Source organism: Eucalyptus grandis, chromosome 3 (assembly GCF_016545825.1).
Source record: "Eucalyptus grandis isolate ANBG69807.140 chromosome 3, ASM1654582v1, whole genome shotgun sequence".
Taxonomy (NCBI): domain Eukaryota; kingdom Viridiplantae; phylum Streptophyta; class Magnoliopsida; order Myrtales; family Myrtaceae; genus Eucalyptus; species Eucalyptus grandis.
In genome coordinates this window covers 31216193-31239881 of record NC_052614.1, presented here as the reverse complement: position 1 = coordinate 31239881, position 23689 = coordinate 31216193, and the positions used below count along the sequence as shown (strand labels likewise).

At 40.4% G+C, this 23689-nt stretch overlaps 1 protein-coding gene across 1 annotated transcript; it reads right to left on the bottom strand.

Moving 5' to 3' along the window:
• Window positions 1-14605: 14605 nt before the first annotated feature.
• LOC104439418 (glutamate receptor 2.1) lies at window positions 14606-21468 on the bottom strand. Its single transcript, XM_018870788.2, has 6 exons — window positions 21022-21468; window positions 16977-18316; window positions 16554-16866; window positions 16056-16459; window positions 15357-15933; window positions 14606-15048 (listed from the first exon to the last, which is right to left on the bottom strand). Exons 1-6 carry the CDS (start codon window positions 21464-21466, stop codon window positions 14981-14983), a joined length of 3147 nt encoding a protein of 1048 aa, XP_018726333.2. The 5' UTR covers window positions 21467-21468; the 3' UTR covers window positions 14606-14980.
• Window positions 21469-23689: the final 2221 nt, after the last annotated feature.

The window sequence follows — 23689 nt, the reverse complement described above, 5'->3', positions numbered from 1 at the left end:
AAACTTGTCTCCGGGCTCTGAAAAGATTGGCAGCGTCTTTCTCAAGACTAGCTCGTTTACCTCGAAATGCTTGGGTCGCACCTTTTAATTAAATGATCGAGCTACCTTTTGCTGATAACATTGACTGTGATAGAGCGCTTTCAATCGCTTTTCATCGATCATGTTCAGCTGCTCGAGCATTTGTTGTGTCCATTCCTCCTTAGACAATCCTGCGTGGGATAAGATCCGTAGGGAAGGGATTTCTACTTCCACAGGCAAAACTACCTCCATACCATAAACCAGAGAAAAAGGGGTTGCCCTAGTAGAAGTTCGAATCAAGGTTCGATATGCTGTCAGTGTGAATGGTAACCTCTCATGCCAGTCATGGAATTTTCAGCTGTCTTGGATAGGATTGTCTTAATGTTCTTGTTGACGGCTTCCACGGCTCCATTCATTTGTGGATGATAAGGGGACAAGTTCAGATGTTGGATTTTGAACTCAGAAAACAATTGATCAATCAACTTGTGGTTCAGGTTTGACCCATTATCGATGGCGATAGCTTCCGGTATGCCATAACGGGTGATTATGTCATGTCTGATGAACTTCATAACGTTTCGTGCAGTTATGCTTGCATAGGATGCGACCTCGATCCATTTTGAGAAGTAATCGATTGTGACCAAAATAAATCGATGCCCATTTGACGCCTTCGGATTGATTGGGCCAATTATATCAATGCCCCACATTGAAAACGGCCACGGCTCAGATAACTGATGCAATTCAGTTAGAGGGACATTTATCTTGTCCCCGTGAATCTAACAACAATGACAGCTTCGCACATGTTAAGCACAATCGCTCTCTAAGGGGAGCCAGTAATAACCTAATCTCATTATTTTCTTGGCCAACATACGTCCATTCATGTGAGGGCCACATACTCCCCCATGTATTTCTTGCATTATTTGTGTGGCTTCATCTACATCCACACAGCTTAGCAAGACTGAGTCATATGATCTTTTGTACAAATTTTCACCACTGATGAAGAACCTCGAAGCCATTTTCATTAGGTATTTTCGATCAGAGGGAGTGCTTTCTTTAGGGAATTCCTGCTTCTAGACGTATTTCATGATATCGTAATACCAGGGTTTTCTATCGGATTCTTCAATTATAGTCATGTAGTGGGCTTGTCTTGCCAAGACTTCAATCTTCAAAGGCTCTATTTCTAACCCTCTCGTTACTTACAACATAGATGATAGCGTAGCTAGTGCATCAGCAAACTGGTTATGAATTCTAGGTAGGTATTCAAACGAGACGTCCTGGAATTCTCCCTCAAATTCTTCCAAGTAGTCGTGATAAGGCACTAGTTTGGCGTCTCTTGTCTTCCACTCGCCTAAATTCTAGAGGATAATTAAGACGGAGTCACCGAACACTTTTAGTTTTGACACTTCCATTCCAATAGCCGCTTGCAGGCCGAGGATTCATGCTTCATATTTGGCTATATTGTTGGTGCATGGAAACATCAATTTTGCAGCCAAAGGATATTGTTGCCCATTTGGGGATATCAAGACTGCCCCGGTGCCGGAACCTAACAAATTTACAGCTCTGTCAAAGAACATAGTCCATGTGTCCTCTTCTACTGTTGAAATTCGGTCGTCTAGAGAATCATCCTCGCGTACTTTTAACTGATTTTTGCGACATCACTTGGATGTCGAATTCTGAGATCATGATTTGCCATTTGGCCAATTTTCCCACCAAGGCCGGGCAACAGAGCAAATACTTAATTGGGTCACTCTCAATTACAAGGAATGTTTGGTAATGCAAGGTATACTGCCGGAGTCTGTGCAACACCCATACCAATGCAGCGCATGTTTTTTCTAACTTGGAGTAGTTTTGTTCCAACGTGGTGAACTTTTTACTCAAATAGTAAATGACTCGCTCCTTCCCATCATGGGGTCCTTTCTATGCCAACATTGCACCTATGGATTCAATGTTGATGGTAAGGTAGAGGGTCAAAGGGCGCCCTGGAGTCTGCGGTATTAAAATCGAGGGTTTCATCAGGTACTGCTTTAGATGTTCAAACGCCAGTCGGCAGTCGTCATCCTATTTGATTTGTGCATCCTTCCTGAGAAGTTTAAAGAAAGGTTTTGCGGTTTCAGAAAGTTGGGAAATGAATCGCGCAATGTAATTTAATCTTCCTAAGAGGCTCTGGACTTTTTTTACAGTCGAGGGAGGAGGCATCTAAAATATCGCTTTAGTTTTTTATTGGTCCACTTTTATCCTTTCATAGCTCACAATGAATCCAAGTAATTTGCCAAAAGTTGCCCTGAACACACATTTTGCTGGGTTCAAGCGCAACTTGAACTGGCAAAGTCGATTGAATAATTTTTCTAGGGTCTTCACATGGTCCTCTCCGTGTCTGGTTTTGGCGATCATGTCATCGACATATACTTCAATTTCTTTATGCATCATGTCATGGAAAAGGGTGATCATGGCACGTTGGTAAGTTGCTCCAGCGTTTTTTAGGCCAAAAGGCATGACCTTATAATGAAAAGTCCCCCATGGAGTAATGAATGCCGTCTTTTCCTTGTCTTCCTTCTTCATTTTTATTTGGTTGTATCTCGAGAATCCATCCATGAAAAAGAAAAGTTTGAATCCAGCAGTACTGTCCACAAGAACGTCTATGTGAGGTAGCGGAAAATCATCTTTTGGGCTTGCTTTGTTCAAATCGCGGTAGTCAACACAAACCCGGATTCGACCATCTTTTTTCTTCACCGGTACAATGTTCGCTACCCAACTAGGATTTTGCGAGACTTCAAGAAAGCCTACTTCTAGGAGCTTCATTACTTATTCTTCAATCTTTTTTGACAACTCAAGCTTAGTTCTTCTTAGCCATTGCTTCTTAGGGGCTACATCAGGGTTGGTTGGCAAGCTATGCTCCACGATCATTGGATTGAGGCCTAGCATATCGGCATATGACCATGTGAATACGTCTTGAAACCTCTTTAGGAGGGCAATTAAGCTTACAGCTTCTTCTTTAGGAAGGTTCGCACCAATCTTTATCTCCCTTGGACCTTCTGTGCTGCCTAAATTGACAATGACGGTGTCTTCAGTAGTAGGGGGCTTTGTTTCTTCGTGGCACTTCCAATTCCGTTGAATTTCGTCGAAATCATCAAAATCATCATCTGAGTCATCAGAATTGCTATCGTGGCTACTTACGGTGTTGGTCTGGACCATTCCCATACCCTCGCCTGCCGCTAGATTATTCCTGTGTCATAGAGTAGATAGGCTAAGGGAACAAATAAGGTTAGTAGCATGCATGCTTCTTTCTTTTGAAAAGGTGATAAATTGTTCTTGAAGATTTAGGACAAGGAAACATGAGGAGATCTGGGCCTCAGATTTCTTCTTTCATTTGATAGCTGGCTATCATCAACGGGCCGGTTTGGTGTGTCTTCTCATGCCCTCAAAATGTTTTCAACTTTATTTATTAGTAGACGAATTTACAGGGTGATTTCAAAAAATAGTTCCTTGAGTGGAACTAATGTTGAAAACAAAACAAGCCAGACTTTAAGAAATATGTACAGGCTCCCACGTAGGGGAGTATGCAGAGGAATTAAAAAGGATTCTACTTGAGCGGGTCTGCACCCATTTCCCCTAACGGTCCTTCATTGATAGCGCCCATGAAGAAGTCTTCATACCAGTCGCCAGCCATGTCTCCCTGTGCTCCCGGCTTTGCGGATTTCAAATCATCCATGCCTTCCCATCCATCAGGGACGATGTTGTGATGATGATCATAGAAACTTTTGGGGGATTGAATAATCAACATAGTAGTCAAATTTACCACTTGGTTGGCCCAAAGTGTCCATGATTGCCTCTCCTATACGCGCTTCCTCAGCATGCTCAAGGAACATGGTACAGGTGTTGGGTACCACGAGGAGGTGATCCTTGCCAAAACACAGCCACGAAGAGCATAACGTGAATACCCAGCATCCAAAAGATCCTGAACCTTGTCTCTCAAGATGGTGCAATCATCTAGCGAGTGTCCTAATTCCCCCGAATGATAATCACATTGCTTGGATGGATCATAATCAAGGAAGTACTTGAGAGTAGGATGGCTCAGTTCCCTGCCAATTATCCCTTGCTCTAGGAGGATGGGGAAAGTAATGGCCATTGATTTAGGTAGAGGCGAATATGGCCGTGTGCTTCTTGGGGATAAGGGTAGCCATGCCTCTCACTAGGTCGTGTCAGTAGGGTCTTCTTCATTTACTACCAGCTCCTCATTATGACGAGAGCGGAATGCACGGGTAGCTTGAGCGAAGTTTTCTGTCAAATGGTGTACAGTCTCACATAATTCTTCAACTTGATGTTGAAGCTGGATGAACGAGAAGTTATCGACTGTCTCTTCTAATTGCTCTTCCTCAATAGCACCTATGAAAATGTCCCCGAACATGGTGGTCATGTCATCTGGCCCCTCTTTCTTTATAAGTGAGGGCCAAGTTGTGTCTTCCTGGATTATGGGCAATTTCGCGCTTTCGGGACCATTTTGAAGTATTCACTTCCTCTTCCTCTTCCTCATGCATCATCCTGGTTGGGCCTGGGAAAGTTTCCTTGAGACGGGGACACACAAGGCCAACTTTTTTCTTTGCTTTTCTATCCGGGGAATATCCTAAACCGATAGTATAGGGTCTCCTCAGGGCTTCAATAGGCTGACGGATGCCCTGGCCTCTCCTACCAAGCCCTTGTCCTGGCATGAAACCGTGTCCAACCATGATTTTTCCTACCATGATTGCAGCGCTTGATACCTCGGGGACAAGGGGCGAAGTCCCTCGAGTTTCGTGTATAGTAGAACGAGCTCGAACGATTGATAACTAGCTTTGCTTTTGTCACTAGGTTCAACATAAGGGATGGTCGTCTTGTGGTAGATGCAGTGATCTTCTTCTCCTCGGACTGTGATCAGTTTTCCTCCAACCACGAACTTCACATTTTGGTGGAGGCTTGAAGGTACTACTCCTGCGACGTGGATCCATGGGCGCCCTAAGAGGAAATTGAACGCAGTGGGGATATCCATCACCTGGAACAAAATTTTGAATATGGTTGGGCCAATTTGAATGTCGAGCTCGATCTCTCCCAATGTTTCCTTCTTTGTTCCATCGAATGCTCGAATAGAAGTCTTGGGTACCGGATCCATGATCTCTCTATTTTAAGGCGACAGAGTGTCGCTAGTGGACATATGTTAAGAACAGATCCATTGTCAATCAGCACTCGAGCGACGTGAGATGCATTGCACTTGACTGATATGTAGAGGCCCTTGGTGTGTCCTCTACCCTCCTCAGGAATTTCTTCATCAGAAAATGCCATTTGATTTTTTAAAATGATGGTACTGACAAATTCCTCAAGTTTGTTATGCTCAATCATTTCAAGGACATGTACCTTACTTAGTACTTTCATGAGGGATTTTTGGTGCTTGACAGATGTCTGAAGCAATTCCAGCAGAGAGATTTGCGCTAGTGATTTTCGTAACTATTCCACCATATTATATTCGCTGGCCTTAACTACGGCCAAAAACTCCTTGGCTTCTTCGTCAATCACGAGCTTAGCAGACTGAGTATTTGCTTGAGCATAAGTTCGCCCAGATCTCGTGACTAAACCAACATCAAGGTCATAAGACCATGGTACTGCATTGTTGTATTCGTATTTGTAAGGCTGGGGAATCTCGATGACTATAGCTGTTTCTGCTATTGATGCTTGAACAATGGCTCTCTTCCTTTCAAGGACGCTCTCAGGTGAGGTGGAATCCTTCTTCTCCTTTTCCACATTTAGCGCGGCAAATTCTTCCTCCCAGTTGATGAGGACTTGCGATATGGTAGAAACTATGCTGGCGTGGCCGGCGTACACGATTATTTAGGCATCTATCATTCTTAATACCCTTTCCTCCATTATTGCAAAGGGTGGTATTCCATTGCTTGAATAATACCCAGCTTCTACCAACCCTCAATAGATGTCAACAGTAGGTATTTTGGCATTTCGAATTTGACCGGCCTCTGAACTGAATATCGCATTTACCTTGTCAGCGTGATCGGGGAGCAGATTGCTTTGGACATTTGGCTTTGTAGTTTGGAATGAGAAGGCCTTAGTATCCAGTAGGCTCTAGATCCAATGCTTAAGGACGAAACACTCATCGGTTGAATGGCCTACTTCTCCCATGTGATAGTTACATTTTTTGGATGGGTCATAGTTGGAGAAGTTTTCAGCGTTGGGTCGTCTTGGCTCAATTGAAAGGAGGCTCTTGTTTCGGAGGATTGCTAAAGCCTGGGAGGGAGATCCAGGAAGCAGAGTGAATTGTCTTCGGTTGTTGTAGCGCTGGGGTGGTTGACAACCGGTGGTCTGTTGTTGCCCTGTGCTTGTTTGTACGGTTGGGAGGTGACCGGTATTTGCAGTGTAGGTTGCATTGACATCTACTAGGGATTCTTTGTCTTTTTTCATGTTGAGCCTTCTGCTGACGGGTGCAGGTTTAGTGAACCAACCCTCCCTCAACCCTATCTCAATCTGCTCTCCTATTGGAATGAGTTGATTGAATGATTCAGCGATCGTAGTCACCATTCGGTTACTATATTCATAGGGGAGGGTTTTGATTAACATTTTTCTTAGTTCAAAATCAGTTGGTTCGGGACTGATCTGGGTGGCTAGATTCCTCCATCTAATAGCATATTCTTTGAAAGATTCATGTTTTTTTCTTTTCCGTGCGCTCAAGATCCTCACGAGAAGGGGTAATATCCATTATGAACTTGTACTATTTGAGGAATGCCTCACTTGCTTCACTCCATGATTCAAGGAGGTTTATATTTTTTGTGATGTACCACCTTAGGGAAGGACCTACTAGACTTGACTGGAACAATTAGATCATTAGAGGCATATTATTGACTTTTTGGGTCATTTGAACCAAGTACATTTGCAAATGAGCCCTTGGGCAAGTCGTGCCATCATACTTCTAAAACTCAGGCATTTTGAATTTTTCTGGCATTTTGACCTTAGAGTAGATGGAGAGGTCTGTTGGAGTAAGATCTTGAAGGCCCCGCAGTTGCTTTAGCCTCTCTTCGAGCTTCTCGAGGCGTTTGTCATGTTCAGTCTTAGACAAACTGTTGGGCTTTGCTTTCTCAACTATGATTTGGTGCGTGTCATCCTATAATTCAGGCATATTATCATCAGTATCTCTTCCTTGTTCACCTCGGATAGACGATTGTGGCAACAACACTTTGATTGAGGCTGGGGCGAGAACCAATTTGCCTTGGATGGAATCTATTTCCTTTGAGAGTTGCTGAAGCACATTGAAGACCTGCTTCATTTCATTTTCCACAATCTCGATACGGCTTGGTGCGTTCTCTTCAGCCATTCTAGTTTAGCTTTTGGCGAATGCAACTATGTCATGATTACCTGCATTAAAAAAATGGAGAGAACATAAGCCAGGGAAACATATGGAACACTGGCCCATGGCAAGGGTCAAGTCATTTTTATTTATTTAACAAAGGATTTATACAATGCCAAAAGGGCCTTCCAAATAGGGTAGAACGATCCTAAATATTCACATGAAATATTCACATCAAAAAGCCAAGCTGCCCATTTTTATATGCGATGGGAAGCTCCAGTATTGTGAAGCTACTTGTTCCTTCGTACTAGCTTTGATACGTGTCTCCTGCTTGTCTCCAAGCTCTTTTCAAGAGATTCAATTCACCCTTGCAGGGTAAGTTTATCAACTACATCGGGGATTACAGGTTGCAGCTCCTCAGGAATTATATGGTTGAGGATGTAGAATGTGGATGCATGATAAGCTTTTTCCTGCCCTTTCAACCTTCTGGGTATGACAATCTTTTCAGTGTGACATCTACTCCATGCGTTCTGAATTATGCGGATCTCCTCCAAGTAGTTGTAGTCTGTACGGGTGAAAAGGATTCGGAACAATCCTAATTTGAGCGGTGGCGGGATTTCTTGGAGGACACTGTACTGACAAGCCACCCTATATGGATAATATGAGGTAGTTCCCGAGAGGCCCATCAACGGGATAGTGTGTAATAATTAAGCGCAAAGCGCGCCTCTCCTGTAATGAACCATTTAGTTCGCCATAGGAATGTCTCAGGGACCAGGTCTTTTAGCAAGTTAATCCACTTAGAATACTCTTCATTGGGAGAATATATTTCCAAGGTTTGAAACTTTTGCAGTGGGTGTTTAAACTCGTTGATTTCAAATATTTGTATGAGGTGCCCAAATCCTTTGATATGGGAAAAGAACCACATTTGTAAAATTTCTGGAGCGGCCCTCATGATTTTTTCTTTTTGGTCCTTGAAACGATTAAGGGATAAAAAGGTTTCAGCTAAAACCATGTTTACATATCCTGCTCCGAAAGTGACTTGATTTATTACCCATGCGATTGAAGGATTTATGGCATTCTTTCTATATGGGAAGATGATAAATCCAAAGAAGGGCAATAGGAAGATCTTGGTTTTCTGGGTCATTAATTGTTTTTCAAAACATTCAGTTAAGGATGATAGTGAAAAAGCATTGTTGTTGGCTCCAACAATTTCTCTTACCGAATGATTTTTTAAAAAGCGTGATAGACTGACCACGGGGTCAATGCCAAATGGTGGTTTAGCAAGCTCCCTTCCCAAGGGCATTCCTATGGCGAGACTGTACTCTTCCAATGTTGGAGTCCGTTCAAATTTTCCAAACACAAAGGTAGATGATTCAGGACACCAAAAATGTGGTAGTGCTTGCATGACTCCAGAGTGGATATTGATTTGGAGCAATGGGAGGAGATGACTGATTCTTGCTTTAACACGCTCTTGGCCAAGCTGATCTAACTGCTTCCACCATTTGAGAAGCTCTCCCTTGGGGGTAGGAATGAACTGGATATCAATTCTTCCCATCGCATATAAGAAAGGGAAATACACAACCTAACCCTATTTTTCCATGAGCCAGAAAAGACTAAGTAAAAGTAAATAAACTACTTTCCTTTTTAAAAAAAATGGCAAGCACAGAGACATACAAATGGGTCGTGTGGCTCGATTTCTAACTGAGAAGGTTTGTTGAAATTAAAAGGGTATCCGCTCGTCGCAGTCTCACGTTAGCAGCATACCCTCCTAACATCGGCTAAGAAATTCGGGGAAAGAAAGGCAACCTCTACATCACAGTCTCGCGTTCAAGGTCGTATCTTTCTTAACACCATCCTAGAAATCCTATGGCAGCCCAGGTCCGGCGGCCGGGTTGTGTGTGCCATGTGTAGTATTAAAATAGTAAAGCATGCACAACAGTTTATAATCACAAAATATTTTATTTTAACTTAATAAAAAAAAACTCTAAGCTATTACCCTGCACAAAAGAAAAAAACCAAAGTCAGCAAAGTATTTAAACAAAGACAAAATGGCCTAAGTACTTAAAAATTGTCCCCAGCGAAGTCGCCAAGCTGTTGCGACCTCTTTTTTTTCGGTGCCCGCAATTGAGTACGGGTGTCGACGGAGGCTAATGGCTCAGCTAAATTTAGTTATGCCCGGACTCTCCTAAGTTCACCAATTCACGACTTTAATAGTCTAATTTTTTAACCTGCAAGTTAATTTTTAAAATTGAGTCGCCACTAATCGATTTGGGGTAGGTTGATTAGAAATCCATGCGAAGTATTGGGAGAAATACTTGCTCTTGTGCAACCAAAGAAATTAGGATCGGGGACTTGATTACATTAGTTAATCACTAATGCCCTTTCAGTACCTAATCTTGTTTAAACCATAAGACTTTTTGGATTTTTAAGGGATTTTCCATGTATTTGTGGGGAGGAAAAACATTTTTTTTTTTTTGTCTTTTCTATTTTTTGCACATAAAATGGACTTTTTGGATATTTTTGGTTTTTTTTTTAGAAAATACAAGTCTTTTTGGCATTTTTTTTTTTTTTGGATTTTTGGCATTTTTTGGAAAATATGAAAAAATATATATATTTTTAAAAAATTATTTATATTTTTAAATAATTATTTATTTTTATTTATTTATTAAAATATTATTTAAAATAATAGAAAAGCTGACCCGGGTCGGGTCTGCGAGTTGGGTCTAACCCGAGCCAGCCCAAAACGAGATGAGCCCGCTATGCGGGCCCAACTTGTTTTTTCTTTTCTCTTTTTTTTTTTATTTATAAAAAACACAAGCGGAGCGCATTGATTTGGTCCATCTTCATTAAGAAAAAACAACCCAAGGATTAACCGGCCCACACGCGCAGGCCCAAAACGGGGGAATCCCTACCCGGACGACCAATTCGGGTCCGACCCGACTAGGGGGTAAACCCTACTCGGTTTGGACTCGACAGGCGCCCCTCTCCTTGCCCGCGTCTTCGTGGCACTGACGAGGGTGGCCGAGGAGCTACTAGGCGGTCGGACGGCGACGATGATGGCGACAACGAGCTTGAGGACAGCAGCTGACCACATGACGAGGATGGTGTTGCATTGAATGGCAGGCCGTTCAACGAGGGCGACATTGGGGTAGAGCAGCAGCTAGTGAGGCTCACGTCAGGGGAATTGGCGGACACGACTAGGGTCTCAAGTAGGGGGAAGCGACAGCGACAATGCGATCGGCGAGGGTAGGGGCGGCGACCAGGGTTTTGGGTGGAAAAGCAACAACGGGCGGTGGTTAATACCTATCTGTAGAGGGAGCATGGCGCAAGGGCGTTGCTAGTCGGCATCGGGGCTGTGATGGATCAGTGAAGCGGTGTCATCTCCCAGATCTGAGGTGTAGATCTCGGTCGGACCTTCCTCGGCCTTGATTTTCTCTCACTCCGGCCAGATCCGACCCTCTCAAACTCGCTCGCCGCCGGCCTTCCCCGAAGTCTCTCGGTGGAGGGTGGGCTGAGCTCGCGACTCAAGTTCTCCCCTGTGCTTGCCCTTTGATCTTTTCCAATATCTCTCAGTGAAAGATCTCCGAGCTCGCCACACCCTTCGACGGTGCTTGTTGCCGCCTATTTATAGGCGAAGGAAATCCGGTCGACGGAGGGCCTCGGCCGCCGGCTTCTAGCTTGCCCACCGATTCCCCTTGGCTGAACCAGTGTCACATCGAGCTTTCCAACAAAGCCTGCTCAGCATTAATGGCACCTAAAATCTTTTCCTCTCCAGCCAACGTCGGCCTACTCTCCTCGACCGTAGGCCGTCCTTTGCGCGTCGGCCTCCCTCAGGCGCGTGAGTTGTAGCGGCGAAGGAGAGGGAAGGAGGAAGAAGAAGAGAGAAAGGGGCCGGGCCGGGGGATGAAGAAGGAGGAGAGTGGGCCTAGGGCCCGCGTGAAAGGAGGAAGGGCTGGGCTGGGCTTTTGCTTTTGCTTTTCTTATTTTTGTTTTTTTTATCAGAAAACTTAATTAATAAAATAAAACCTAAATAAAATTAAGGCGTCAACAGGACATGCATAGAAGTAATTCCTAGCAAATTTTCTTAGTCTCATCCGCAGGCAAAAGTTATTCGATGATGGCGCCCACAAGTACTATACTATCAATAATTAGCTCAACTTTGATCGGATGAGCGATCCATCAAAACCACTTGCTAGCAACCTCAAGTCTCAATGATTTTCACCGTCCAACCCTTGAAAATGCATTGTGTAATAAAGTTAGTTAAGGTGTGTTTGATAACATTTTTATTTTCGGGAATAATTTCTATTAAAAAATTACTTTTTTTCTATATCTAGCCTTTGGACGAGTTTCTAAGCAAAAAAAAGCGTTTCGTAACTGTATAAAATTTCTATTCTCGAAATAGAAAAAAAAAATATAAATGCATTTGTTACGACCCTAAAAATTTATATTCCCAATTTTTTTCATTTAATTATAAAAATGTCACTGAAGATATTCTAAGATGGCTTAAGAAAGTCCAATGTAATTGTTAGTCAAACATGAATAGCTAAAAATAGCAGTAGAGAGTCCAATTTTCATCAAAAGATTTTCACATTTTTTATGCTAAACTATAATTAACACTAAGATATAGTAAAATTACTCAAATCTAATTTCTAATTTTTTCCTAAATTTCTGATTTTTTTTGTTCCAAAAAAGGGGACTCGAATCAGGTCAAGAGACCAAACTTTGTGTTGATTGTGTAAAGGCGAGCATTAGATTACGTTAAGTTTGTTTTTTCTAATATGACCTTATTTCTCTTTTTGTTCTTGGAAACAAAAATGTTAGTTTTTTTCTATATCTTGTTTGATTTTAAATATATTTCCTGGCCATTAATTCATTCTAAGGAGTAGAAAAATTAGTTGACAATTTTAAATATTTGTTTATTTTGAAAAATAAAAAATAGAAAAATAGAAACGTTGTCAAATAGATCTTCAGCAGCCCAAATAAAGGGAAAAACTGAGCATAGCCCATGGAAAATGCGAGGGTTTCTTCATCATAGGGAGGCAAAGTCTGGAAGTAGTAGCTTTTGTCCTGGGCGGATCGCGTTGGCCTTCAGTCACATCGCAATGGAAGGCCTCTTTGTGTGTCTGTGATCCGCAATCAATTATTCAATGATATTACGGACTAGACATCCGCCCTTAGTCAATGCATCATCCTCAGAGATCGAACTAGCTGGATCGCGTTAGCCTTTTGTCGTTTAAATCTATTTGACCTTTAAAAAACAAGTGCATCAGATCAGGGTGCGCTACGAACTATGCGGTGTGGATTAGAAAGTAAAAACTAGAAAGTAAGGGTGCGTATAGTAACACTTCTGTTAAAATATTGTTCCAGGAAACAAAAATAGAAAAAGTTATTTCTATTCCGAAGAACAATTTTTGAACAGAAGAACACGTTTGGTAAATTTGTTCCTGGAATAGAAAAATAACAGAAACACGTTTAATAAACTTGTATAATTTTTTTTATTTCTTTTAAGTTTTTACTTTTTTAATCTTTTTTCTTTTTTCTGTTTTCTTCCTTTTGGCCGATCGCTGGCCTCAGCCATGGCTGGCAACCAGCTAACGAGGGCCAGCGGCCTCACCCGGTCACGGCGAGGCTCACCGGCCCCCAGTGAGGTCGAGCCTCCCCAGGGGCTGGCGACACTCCGGTGAGGTTGCCGGCCATCGACGGCGTCGCCAGCCCTCAACGGCCGATCGCTGGCCATGGCCGAGATTGGCGACCAACCAAAGAAAAAAGAAGAAGAAGAAGAAGAAGAAGAAGAAGAAGAAGAAGAAGAAGAAGAAGAAGAAGAAGAAAATAAAGAGAAGAAAAAAATAGGAGAGAGAAAATCATTTCTCGAAGTGTTTCACTTGTTTCTATTCCAAATTTGTTCCTAGAAACAAAAAAAATAGATTTGGAACAAAAATGCAAACAAATGCGTTTCTGTTCTTTTTTTTGTTTCCTGGAACAAAAAAACAGAAATTGTGTTCATGACCAAAAGAAAAGAACACAAACAAACAGAGCCTAAAAAGCTTATGGGGATTTTTTTATTATTATTTTCTCATTTCTAAATGGCTTGCGAAACTAGTGGTGCTACCAACATATTGTAATGAAGGCATGGCAGAAGTGATGATTTGACATTAGAGATTGTTTAGTTAATCATGAAAACTACCAAAAAAGTCTTATGAATTTTGCCAATTCAATTTCATCCTTAACATTTTCACGTTTTGCCAATTGAGTCCATCCGATTAATTTTAGCCAGAAATTGCTAATGAGGATGCTAGTCATTCTATATGGTATGACCAAAGCTAACATGGACAACTTTTTTAATTTTTTTAATTTTAAATATTTTTCAAATTTTTTCTTTTCTTTTTTTTTCTTTTTTTTACCATAGTGGTCAATGAGGGTCATGCCCATCTCCCAACCTTGCCCAAATCTAAGCAAGGCCATCATGATTGCAAGCAAGTCAACCTCACCGGCAGCTATGCCTCGCAATGGTGTGGGCATGCGTGGTCTCTAGTGAGGTTAGCCTCACCAATGTCTCCCTCGCCACAAGTGAATGTGGCCATGGACTCACCAACCACGAGTGAGTGCGCCTTTGCCCATGGCTGGCGAGGTCATGGCTAGCCATGGGTGAGCGGGACTCATCAGCCATCGTGGAAAAAAGGAAAGAGAAGAAGGAAGGAAAAAGAAAAGAAAATATAAAAAAATTAAAAAAAAATGAAAAGAACTTGTCGATATCAATGTCAACAATGCCATGTAGGATTACCAGTATTTACATCAATGATTTCTAGTCAAAATTAGCAAAATGGACTTAATTGGCAACACGTGAAAAGGTTGATGATTAAATTGATATAATTGAAAATTTTATAGCTAAATTGGCACGAGTATAATAATAAGTGTAAAAACTTTTTGGTAGTTTTCCCTTTGTTAGTGAAATACTGAAGTGATGTGTCAGTTAACAAAAAGTTTGAGCCTGCAGAATTGGGAGGAAGAAGAGGAAGAAACTGACCCACAAATTAACTATAATGTCTGCTCAATTGAAAAGGTCAGAAAAGGAACTAAGGTTGATTGGAAACTCTATACACCTAAATGATGATAATTAAAATGTCTTGCATGCCCTATTGATTCTTGCAATCCCCTCAACTTTTAGGTATAACGTGTCATTTGATCCTGTGTCAAGAGTAAATGAGTCTGGAATTTATATATAACATTAAGGATGAAAACAATGCGGATCTATATTACTCTTGCCCGGTGTACTTATATTCTGAAGGGATCATTTTCACTGAAGTTCAGTACATGACTCAAAAGTTCAGGGAAACCCCAACGTACAAAGAATTTAGCTCTTTCAAGTGCATTTACTGCCTTCAAAGTTTGAGCTAAGAATTCTTCTCTTTCTCCTACAGGCAACTATAGACTCCAGAAAAACCAAAACGGTGTTGATTTGAAAACAACATATGAGTGCTCATGTTATTAAGAGCTCTATAAGATTGAACCTATAAAGAGGATAGGTCGGACCATTCCTACTTCAACTTTTGTTGGTTATATCGGAGTAATCCTTGAACGTCTATGACGACTGGAGTGAAGACAGGATCCGCAGCTCCTTGAACTGCCACCTTCGCCAGCTCAGTGACATTAACGGGAGGTGTGATGAGGGGGCCCAAGAGCAGCAGTTTGTTGAGTGCCTTCCCGTGTTGAAAGGTCTGCAAACATTGAAACACAAAACAATACTCTTCGGAAAAGGTGAAGTTGGCATGTGGTAAGCGTGGCATTTTCCACGTTCAGGTTCTGCTCAAGCAAGGTTCTAGCAAGTATTCTAAGTGATTTCAATGGGAGGAGGACAGTAAAATACGGGCCATATTATAGACAGCAAGGCGTAGCATAGACCAACGTCATTCAGGCAAAGCGTAGACCGTTTTGTGTAGGAACTCACACAAGTAGTGTCGGAAAGATGCCACATTCAGTGCAAAACTGATTAAAGTTCAGCATCTAAGGTTGTCGAGGCATGTACCTCTCTTAGATACATTGGTAAGCTCGAAATTGCTCGCTATCTTGTGGCACCCTTCATCTACATGGTTAGGAAGTCCTTGTTCTGCAGATGGTGTGCCTTGCTCATTGGTTAAAACGTCGTTGATTTGGCTGGTGTTGCTTGACGGACTCAGGGGGAAATTAGTGTTTTGTAATATCTCAACAGCCGCATGCTCATGGGTACCATCATCCATGCTTCCATCTCTGAATCTGCTCTCCCTAAAAGTTTGGGAATTGATGTCCCTTTCGTAAAATCTTCTTCCCAATGCAACAATTTTCTGTCGCAGTGAAGCTGAAGAACTTGATATGATATGCCAATTCCTTTTGACAAACATCACCATGAAAATGAGGAGAGCTAAAACTGCAACAACTCCAGCAATCAAGAACAGGCCCCAGAAACTGTCAAGACCCAAGCTATTGGAAATAATGGAGGAAGTTGAATCGAGGCAATTGGTTTCTGATGTAAACCACGCTTTTTCAATTCTCGTCATAGGCCCTTCAGTTACATTGAGGATTGCTCGCGAAATGTCAGGAACTAGCGGAGACCCTTTGGGGAAAACCTGTAAACCAAAAGAAGCAGGACATGAGATTTTTCAATCAAAGAAATAACGACTAGCCTTAGCAATTGTAGAATTTGAGGATTTTTCTTTATTTTTTGGCTGGAATTTAGAGATTGCCTTACAAAGCCAAATCCAGCATTTTTTAATGTCGGGATCATGGTGTATTTGTAGCAATATTGAGAAAGAACAAGTTTAATGTAGGGGACTTCGTCAATTGCAGCTGCAATTCCACCCTCTGAGCTTCCTTTGGAAAGAAGCGCATCGCATTCTTCAGCAGATTTATAAGGTACAAGTCTCTTATAGTCAGATGTCATTTGCTTTAGCTTTTCATGAAGGAAACATCTATCCTGGTATCCCACATTTTCTCCACTCTTTAGAAGCTGATCTACATCAGTCACAGTTGGTTGAAGATTTTTCACCACCAAAAGAGAGCTCAAGCTCGCCGTATAACTTTGTGTTAGTATAAGTACCACGAAAACCCACACGATCACAACAAATCTTGTTAGGTTGCTAAATGCTCTCTCCCCTGCAATCCAAATTAAAGGTAAGCACATAAATTCTCAAACAATGAAATGTAAATTGTAAAGTTCGATCGATCTACTAAAGTGAAGGTCGTTTACTTTGTGCAAAGACCATGGTTGAAAATGAAAACCAGAGGCTCGTGCCAACTTGATGCGTGGCTGGACCCCTGAAGTCTTCATTAATCCGATGTTCCAGAATCCACACGACCAATGCTATAAAAACGAAAAAGCATCCAGTTGCTAGCCAAAGGTCCCCAGTGAGTGGCTTCAAGAAAACCCAAGCATTCTTGCTCTTGTTGTCCTTGTATGGCACAAGCATTGCAATTCCCGATTCTGTGTATGGTAAGGTAAACTCCACGTACAATGATCTGTTTGCAAGTATCGTCGTATCACCCACCACTGCATCATAATTCTGTTTCAACAAAAAGAAGGGAGAATGTTTTCTTTGTCAACCACATGATAGCACAGTATGTTTCAACATGTAATCCAACGAGACCGAGCTGTTGCAAAGAGTTATCTCACCTGGTAATATACTTGATCGATCATGTCATTGTAACTACCAGCGCTAATTCCATTAGGCAAGGCAAACGGAATAAATTCATAAGTCAACGCATAAGGCAGTTTTTCTATCACAGCTCGAAAGATGTCGATGCAGTATCCGGTGACTTGGGATGTGTTTGTTGTAGGATCACGTGTCACCGTCACGAATTGCTTGAAACCGTCTTTCACAGGAACTAAGATTTTCAAACTCTTCCCAGTCGTGGGAAACTCCCATCCCTTGGGAACAGAGGTTGAATCTCCTGGCCATATTATTGTTCCTAAATTACTCTTTGAAGTGGAATATATGCTTGTGTCAAATGGATTCAAATCTCTCAGCAGCCCATTTTTTCGGGTCCAGAACCCGATCCCTCTTGCCGCGTTTCCATTGATATTAACAATTTGGAATACTAACGCTTCTAACTGCCCATCAACAAGACTGAAATTTCCAGTGAGCCCCATGAATGTGATGTTAGCTAGTTCTTGGAGAAGTTTCTCACCATTTTGAGAGACCCCAATAGTGTCCAGATCAGTTGCATCGGTCGAAGTATTCAAAATCTCGAAGCTAAAATTCACCATTCCCATTTCCTCAACAGCCATTGCCAGAGCCCGAGCAGCATCATAAGCATTGTATCCGAAGATGTTCAACGGAGGACTAAGGACGGATGGATTCTCTTGTTGAAATTTCTTCTTCCACTGGATCATGAAAGTGTCCAGGTTCCGTGTGCCTGGGACATAAGTCTTAATGCCCAATACTCCTTGCATCGAACTAGCAACAACTGATGAATCCACAGAACTTAATAGGTCGGTGATTCCATTAGTCAAGATCCAGACGTAACCTTCGCTTATCATTCCCAACTCTTTTGCTTTGGCCAATAGCCGAGAACCGAGAGGAGGTAGCATGTGCACGATGAAGACCCTCGTTTGCATCGTCATTAACTTGTAGAGTTCCTGCCCGATTTGATCGTCCGTCGCCGAAGGAGGAATGAGGCTCCTATAGGGCACTCGCGTATTGAGCTCTTCCAAAGCACCCATAAGAGAAGGTATGATGCCTTCTCCAAACTCATTGTCCATATATATTAGAACCGCTTCTCTCCAACCAAAAGCTTGCACGACTGCGCTTATGGCGTTCACTTGGGACGAGTCATTTTGCGCAGCTCGAATGAAGTATGGACTCCGAAGGGAACTGAGGGAAGGACTAGTAGCAGAAAAAGAGATGATCGGCACGTGAGATTTGTTTCCAAGGTCAATGACGAAGTCTGCTTGCACTGAACTCTGGGGGCCTATTATGGCTTGGACTTGCTTATTCTTTATCAGATCAAGTGCTGCAGTGGTGACCCAGAAAAGACGGTGAAACAATAAAAAGAACGGCAGATAATGGAAATTCTTATTGGAAAAGGCACATCAGGAGTCAATCAAAACTTGGTGCAATATTATTAAATTTATAGATGGTTAAGAAGAAGGTAGCATCGGAGTTGAAGTTGGAACTTGTACTTATTGAAACAAGTGTTTACTAACCAGAAAAATCTGACGTGAACCCATTATGATTAGATCATAATTCAACATGTTCTTAAGACGATGAAATCTCGATTACTCTGACAAGGTTAAGCGAAACCTCTTATTTTTGAGGTAGCTGACCACTTCCATTTGATTTTAATGTGATTTCAAACATGATGCACAATTGTGTTCACGGACGATATTTATCGACATCGAGGAAGCTCACTTTGATTAAGTAAACTTCATATCCATGAAATACCCTGAGCATGTGATTGACTAAGCCCTCTTATTAAATCATAACGACTTTAATATTATTGCCCGTCTTCCCCCATAGTATACGTATAAGACCCAAGCAAAAGTCTAGATAAGAGGTTCAAACATGAAATTTTTTGTACTCTGTGCAGCGAGGAATCGACGCGGCATGTCCATTCCAACTGAAATATTGTTGGGGAAATGATATAATGCATACCAAACGGAACTAATTCTATTACCAAAAGTAATTTGAGAACGAAAAAGTGGTTAAATTGGCCCAGACATGAACATGTTGAATCTTCCTCCTCGTTAAATGACCTCTTTTATCTCATGGCATCAGAAAATTCCACTCTTCCAAGCCCCATATTTCAATTTTATGGATTTTGTGAGGGCAGACCTTTCTGATGTTATATCATATACCAAACCTTTTAGCATCCATTTTAAACTGCTTGCATGCATTGACAACTATCTGATTGAATAGGAAACCTAAGTTGTTTCAATCACGGTTAATAACACAAAGCTTCCATGAAAATAGTTAGTCACCAGCTTAACTTTCTCAACTAGAAAAAGAAAATCAGAACAATTATGTAGATATATTTTCCTGAAGAAAAAAAAAATTGAAGTGTCTCTATAAACCAGCCCGGCTTAAAGACTATTTTTCTAATCCGAAAAAGCACAATAAAAGTTTATTTCTTGAATTGAAAACTTCTTGTCACTAGAAAATATTTTCAAGAAATTTAAGATTAGACAAAGTAAACCTTTTTTTTTTTTTTTTTTTGTATTTGTTTTCACTGAAAACAAATTGGAAAAAAAAAATATTTCCATGGTATTTGATAATAAGTGAATACATTAAAGGCAGCTTGTAAATTAAAATTGATATGTAATGACTAACAAAATAGAATCAATGTCTTTTTGTTTATTTTGTAATCCATTGAATAAAAGGACTTACAAGTAATTATTAAAGAATTTATGAAAAATATTATTCACAATATGATATAAGATGGATTATTGTGAGAATATCGAAAGACATGAGCATTAATGAAGTATGTTCAGGAGATAATAAAAAAACCATATGAGACTTATCAAGATAAAAAGAAAAAATATTGATAAGCAGATAATGGATATAGAAGGAATTATTCTTCTCAGTTGGACGCACGGCAGAAATTTAAAAAAAAAAAATATGATTTCTTATTGCCGAAAAAAGAAGCTGTTTTCCCCAATCTAAGTTTATTGTCTTCAATCCATGAAAAAGAAAATCATCAATCAACTAATTTTCCATCATTCAAAAATTGGAAAATTCGAGAACAATTTCCTGAAAATGGTTATTTTTAAACAAACTAACTCTAATGTTAGTTTTTCTTACCAAATTTGAAGCTATGTAGCATGTGCCTCTTGTGACTCAATTTCTTACAGGGTTCACTTGTCATCTACATGTAGACATAATTTTTTAGAGTTTACTACATCACTGCGGGACAAGAGTCACAGGAGAGTTATATATTCTTCGATGAAAAGAATAGACGATAGCAGTCCTACATTTCACCCTCCAACATCTTAAAACAAAAATTCTGCGACAAAATTCTGCTCACACGTTTTTATCAAGATGAAACATTGTGTCCATGAATATATGCACATTTATACATTGGCGAACTATGACATCATAGGAAGGTGGACTTCTAATTCAAAGATCACAAGTTTACCGACACCAACAATATTGAGGAGTTATTATATGGTCTGTAGATCATTTTGATTAATATTATCTCAACCAGTAAATAAGTAGGCCCTATCATGAGCTCGAACGATTGATGCTTGAGATATATTTGTTCTATATGATGCATAAATCATACACGCTTGTTTCAATAGTGCTACACCCTCTAAATACAAAAACAAAACCCGAGAAATGGTTTAATAGATTAGAGATTTTCGATTTGGGGTGACTGAAATAACTATTTCCATCAGGATATTATAATTGGATGGTCCCTAAGATTGTTTCTTGCAATATCGTCTTCTTGGTATAGCTTTCTGAAGAGTAAACTCCAAGAATTGAAAGGAATAAATGAAACAAATGGTTCCAAGGTCAAATGTTACTCTCAAAGACCAGTGTTTTCAAGAAGCACCGCGTGGCGTGGATGGAACAAAACCCATAAATACTGACAAGCTAAGCGTCAAATCGTCCGTCTCACACGAGTGCATGACTGGGTTGGACGTGTGAAAGATATCAAATTGAATCTTAACCAAAATAAACTTCATCAATCAACAGAAGTACAAAAGGTAGAGAGAGAACCTGCAGCAGCAGCAGCAACCTCCTCTCCTTTTGAGTCTCTAACGTTGAGGACGAGCCTGGTCTTGTAAGAAGGGTTTGAACTATAAAAGTTAGAGAGAGACAATTCAACGCAGCTCAATCCCATTTTACCCACCCACGTCTCCAGATCAACAATCACCCCAACGTTCACTGGGATCGTTGTGGCACTGTTTTTGTTACTACTTTGCGCCACCGCTAGGTGAGGACCGTCGCTGGAGGACACAATGATGGCTAAAAAGGAGAGAGCCAAAAAGAGGAGCGTTTCAGCGTCGAAAGAGATCCTTGGAGGCATCATTGCAAAGGGTCTCGGGAAAACGTAAGTGTGTGTTTGTGTGAAAGAGAGACATGGAGGATGTGATGATGAGGACGACGTATTTATAAGGGAGAAGAGCTTTGAAAAGTAAGACAAAGCATGGAGAGCTTCCATTCAAGGATTGCTCGACGTGGGCGGTCCGTCTGAGCATACGTACCATGCAAAGAGATAAGATGACCTCCGGTAGCATTCGCACTTCACGTTTTTGTTTTTTGAATTTTTAATTTTATATGAAGAATCCTAACAATTCTTTGAACTCAGGATTGTTTATACCATCATTTTTTCTGCTGCTATTTCCATCTCGTTTTAACAACTGATGATGGAACTTTGTCCGAGAGCTAGAAACTACTCGAATTTAAGACTAAGAAATGTATGGTCTCCGATATGATGTATATGCGATGCATCATGTAGTACTTTCTTAAGCATTTTCCAATTCTAATAGGAGGGTCTGCCTTGATCAAGAGTCTGCTTGGGATGGAGTTAATCTAGTATACAAAAGCTCATGGATAATACGACATAATCATGAACAAATAAGAAGAGATACTCGATGATTCTCAACTAATATAAGAAGCACGTGCCAACTAGAAAAAGCATAAATTGATGTAAGATCGATTTATTGTTATTATTACCATAAACTTATTGGTATTTCACTCTAACAAAACTTGCGTAAATTCAATCATCATGTACCTGAAGACCTGCCCTATGGTAGTTTCAATCGGTAGCTAAGCCATGACATATTGTTGGTGGTCATTCTTTTAACTACTTTAAATAGTAAAGTGAGCAATGGGTTATACATCAATAGATTAGAAAACTAACAGAGAACGGTCTCGCATAATTTTGCTTAACCTAACAGTCCCCTCAAGTTGAATTTGATGTAGTATGATGAAAGCCTTAGTTAAATGAATTCTTGCCTTATCATATTGAGTAGAAAACCTCGTATTTAGAAATTAAAGAAAAGAAAGAGAAGAAAAATTCGTAAACTAACAAAAAATGTGTGTATATAACCAATTTCAATCACCTATCTCTATATCATATAAAAGTGAGTGTGCAACTAATTAGGAATAATTGAGAATGACACGGGTGTATATTTATGCTTAACAACACAATAAACTTACTAAATCGTGGTGAAAAATGAGTGATTAAATATTGTCATTTTTGTTGTTTCTTGATCATCATCATCATCATCATCATTGACTTTCTCTTGCATATCAATTCAGATTTGATTCAACTCAACGACTCTTCCCTCTGCACTCCTAGAGGCACACACACGTACTCCTAAATGGACTTGCGATGTGTGCATAAAATATATTTCCAATCTCTGTGGCTAAGTTTTGTGAGTTTCCAAGAAACTGCGTATGCCTTGAAATCAAACTCAGGATATGTGTGCATAAAATATGTATCTTTATATTAAACTGCCCTGGCAATTAATTTACAAGTTGTCAAAAAAAAAAATAGTGAAGAGGGAAACTTAAATTTAGGAGAAGTAATTTAGAAAAAGTTAGAAATAAGGGTTAATACCACAAAAAACCTCAAATCAACACATCTTGATAAATTTACCCAAAATAAATTTCTTAACTACTAAAAATCTTAAACTAGTATACCTACGGCAACTACTAAAAATCTCAAACCAATACACATATGAAAAAAGAGGATAATACCCCAGACTAGTAAACCGTCAATTATCACATGTCATTTAACTTAGCAGTTTGACGGTAATATTTAACGGAAATTATTGACAGATAAATTTATCATAAGTTTGGGATTTTCGGTGGTCAAACTATTACTTTGGGGTAAATTTGTCATATATGTATTAGTTTGGAATTTTCAGTGATTGAAATATTAGTTTGGTTTCGTGGTATTAACTCTTAAACAAAATGCGATGAGAGCATGGATTCTCTCTATCTGTTGGTTCATTCCATTCGTATAAAAGCACCACGTCATAGCCTCTTGCAAGGGGTTATGTAATATATAGTAATGTTGAGTTTCTACGAAGTGTTTGATATTATGTGACCCAGAATGGCTTTGCAATCAATTCACCCTAGTCAATTCGCTCTACTCAAAATGGTTTTTTTCTTCATGATCCATGACCATTAATCTTTCTCCATACAATGTGGAGACATTAGACGATTCATGACGTACCTTCCAAGCTCGTCCATAGAATTCTAACCAAAGTTACGGACTACTCAATGCGAAAGTTCGTCGAATGGGCCAACTATGCGAGTCATGTCACAGACAAATCGTACTAATAATTGAGAACGATTTCTCGAGATATTTATATCCTTCACAGCGCTCATCCACGAAATGGACTCCAAACTTATTCACGCGGTTGCTCCAGTC

Coding starts and splice junctions, on each gene's coding strand:
- LOC104439418 (XM_018870788.2), bottom strand. CDS start 21,466: ATGGAAGCTCTCCATGCTTTGTCTTACTTTTCAAAGCTCTTCTCCCTT. Junction 18,317..21,021: donor GGTTGCTGCTGCTGCTGCAG/GTTCTCTCTCTA, acceptor TCACCACTGCAG/CACTTGATCTGATAAAGAAT. Junction 16,867..16,976: donor TCGATCAAGTATATTACCAG/GTGAGATAACTC, acceptor TTGTTGAAACAG/AATTATGATGCAGTGGTGGG.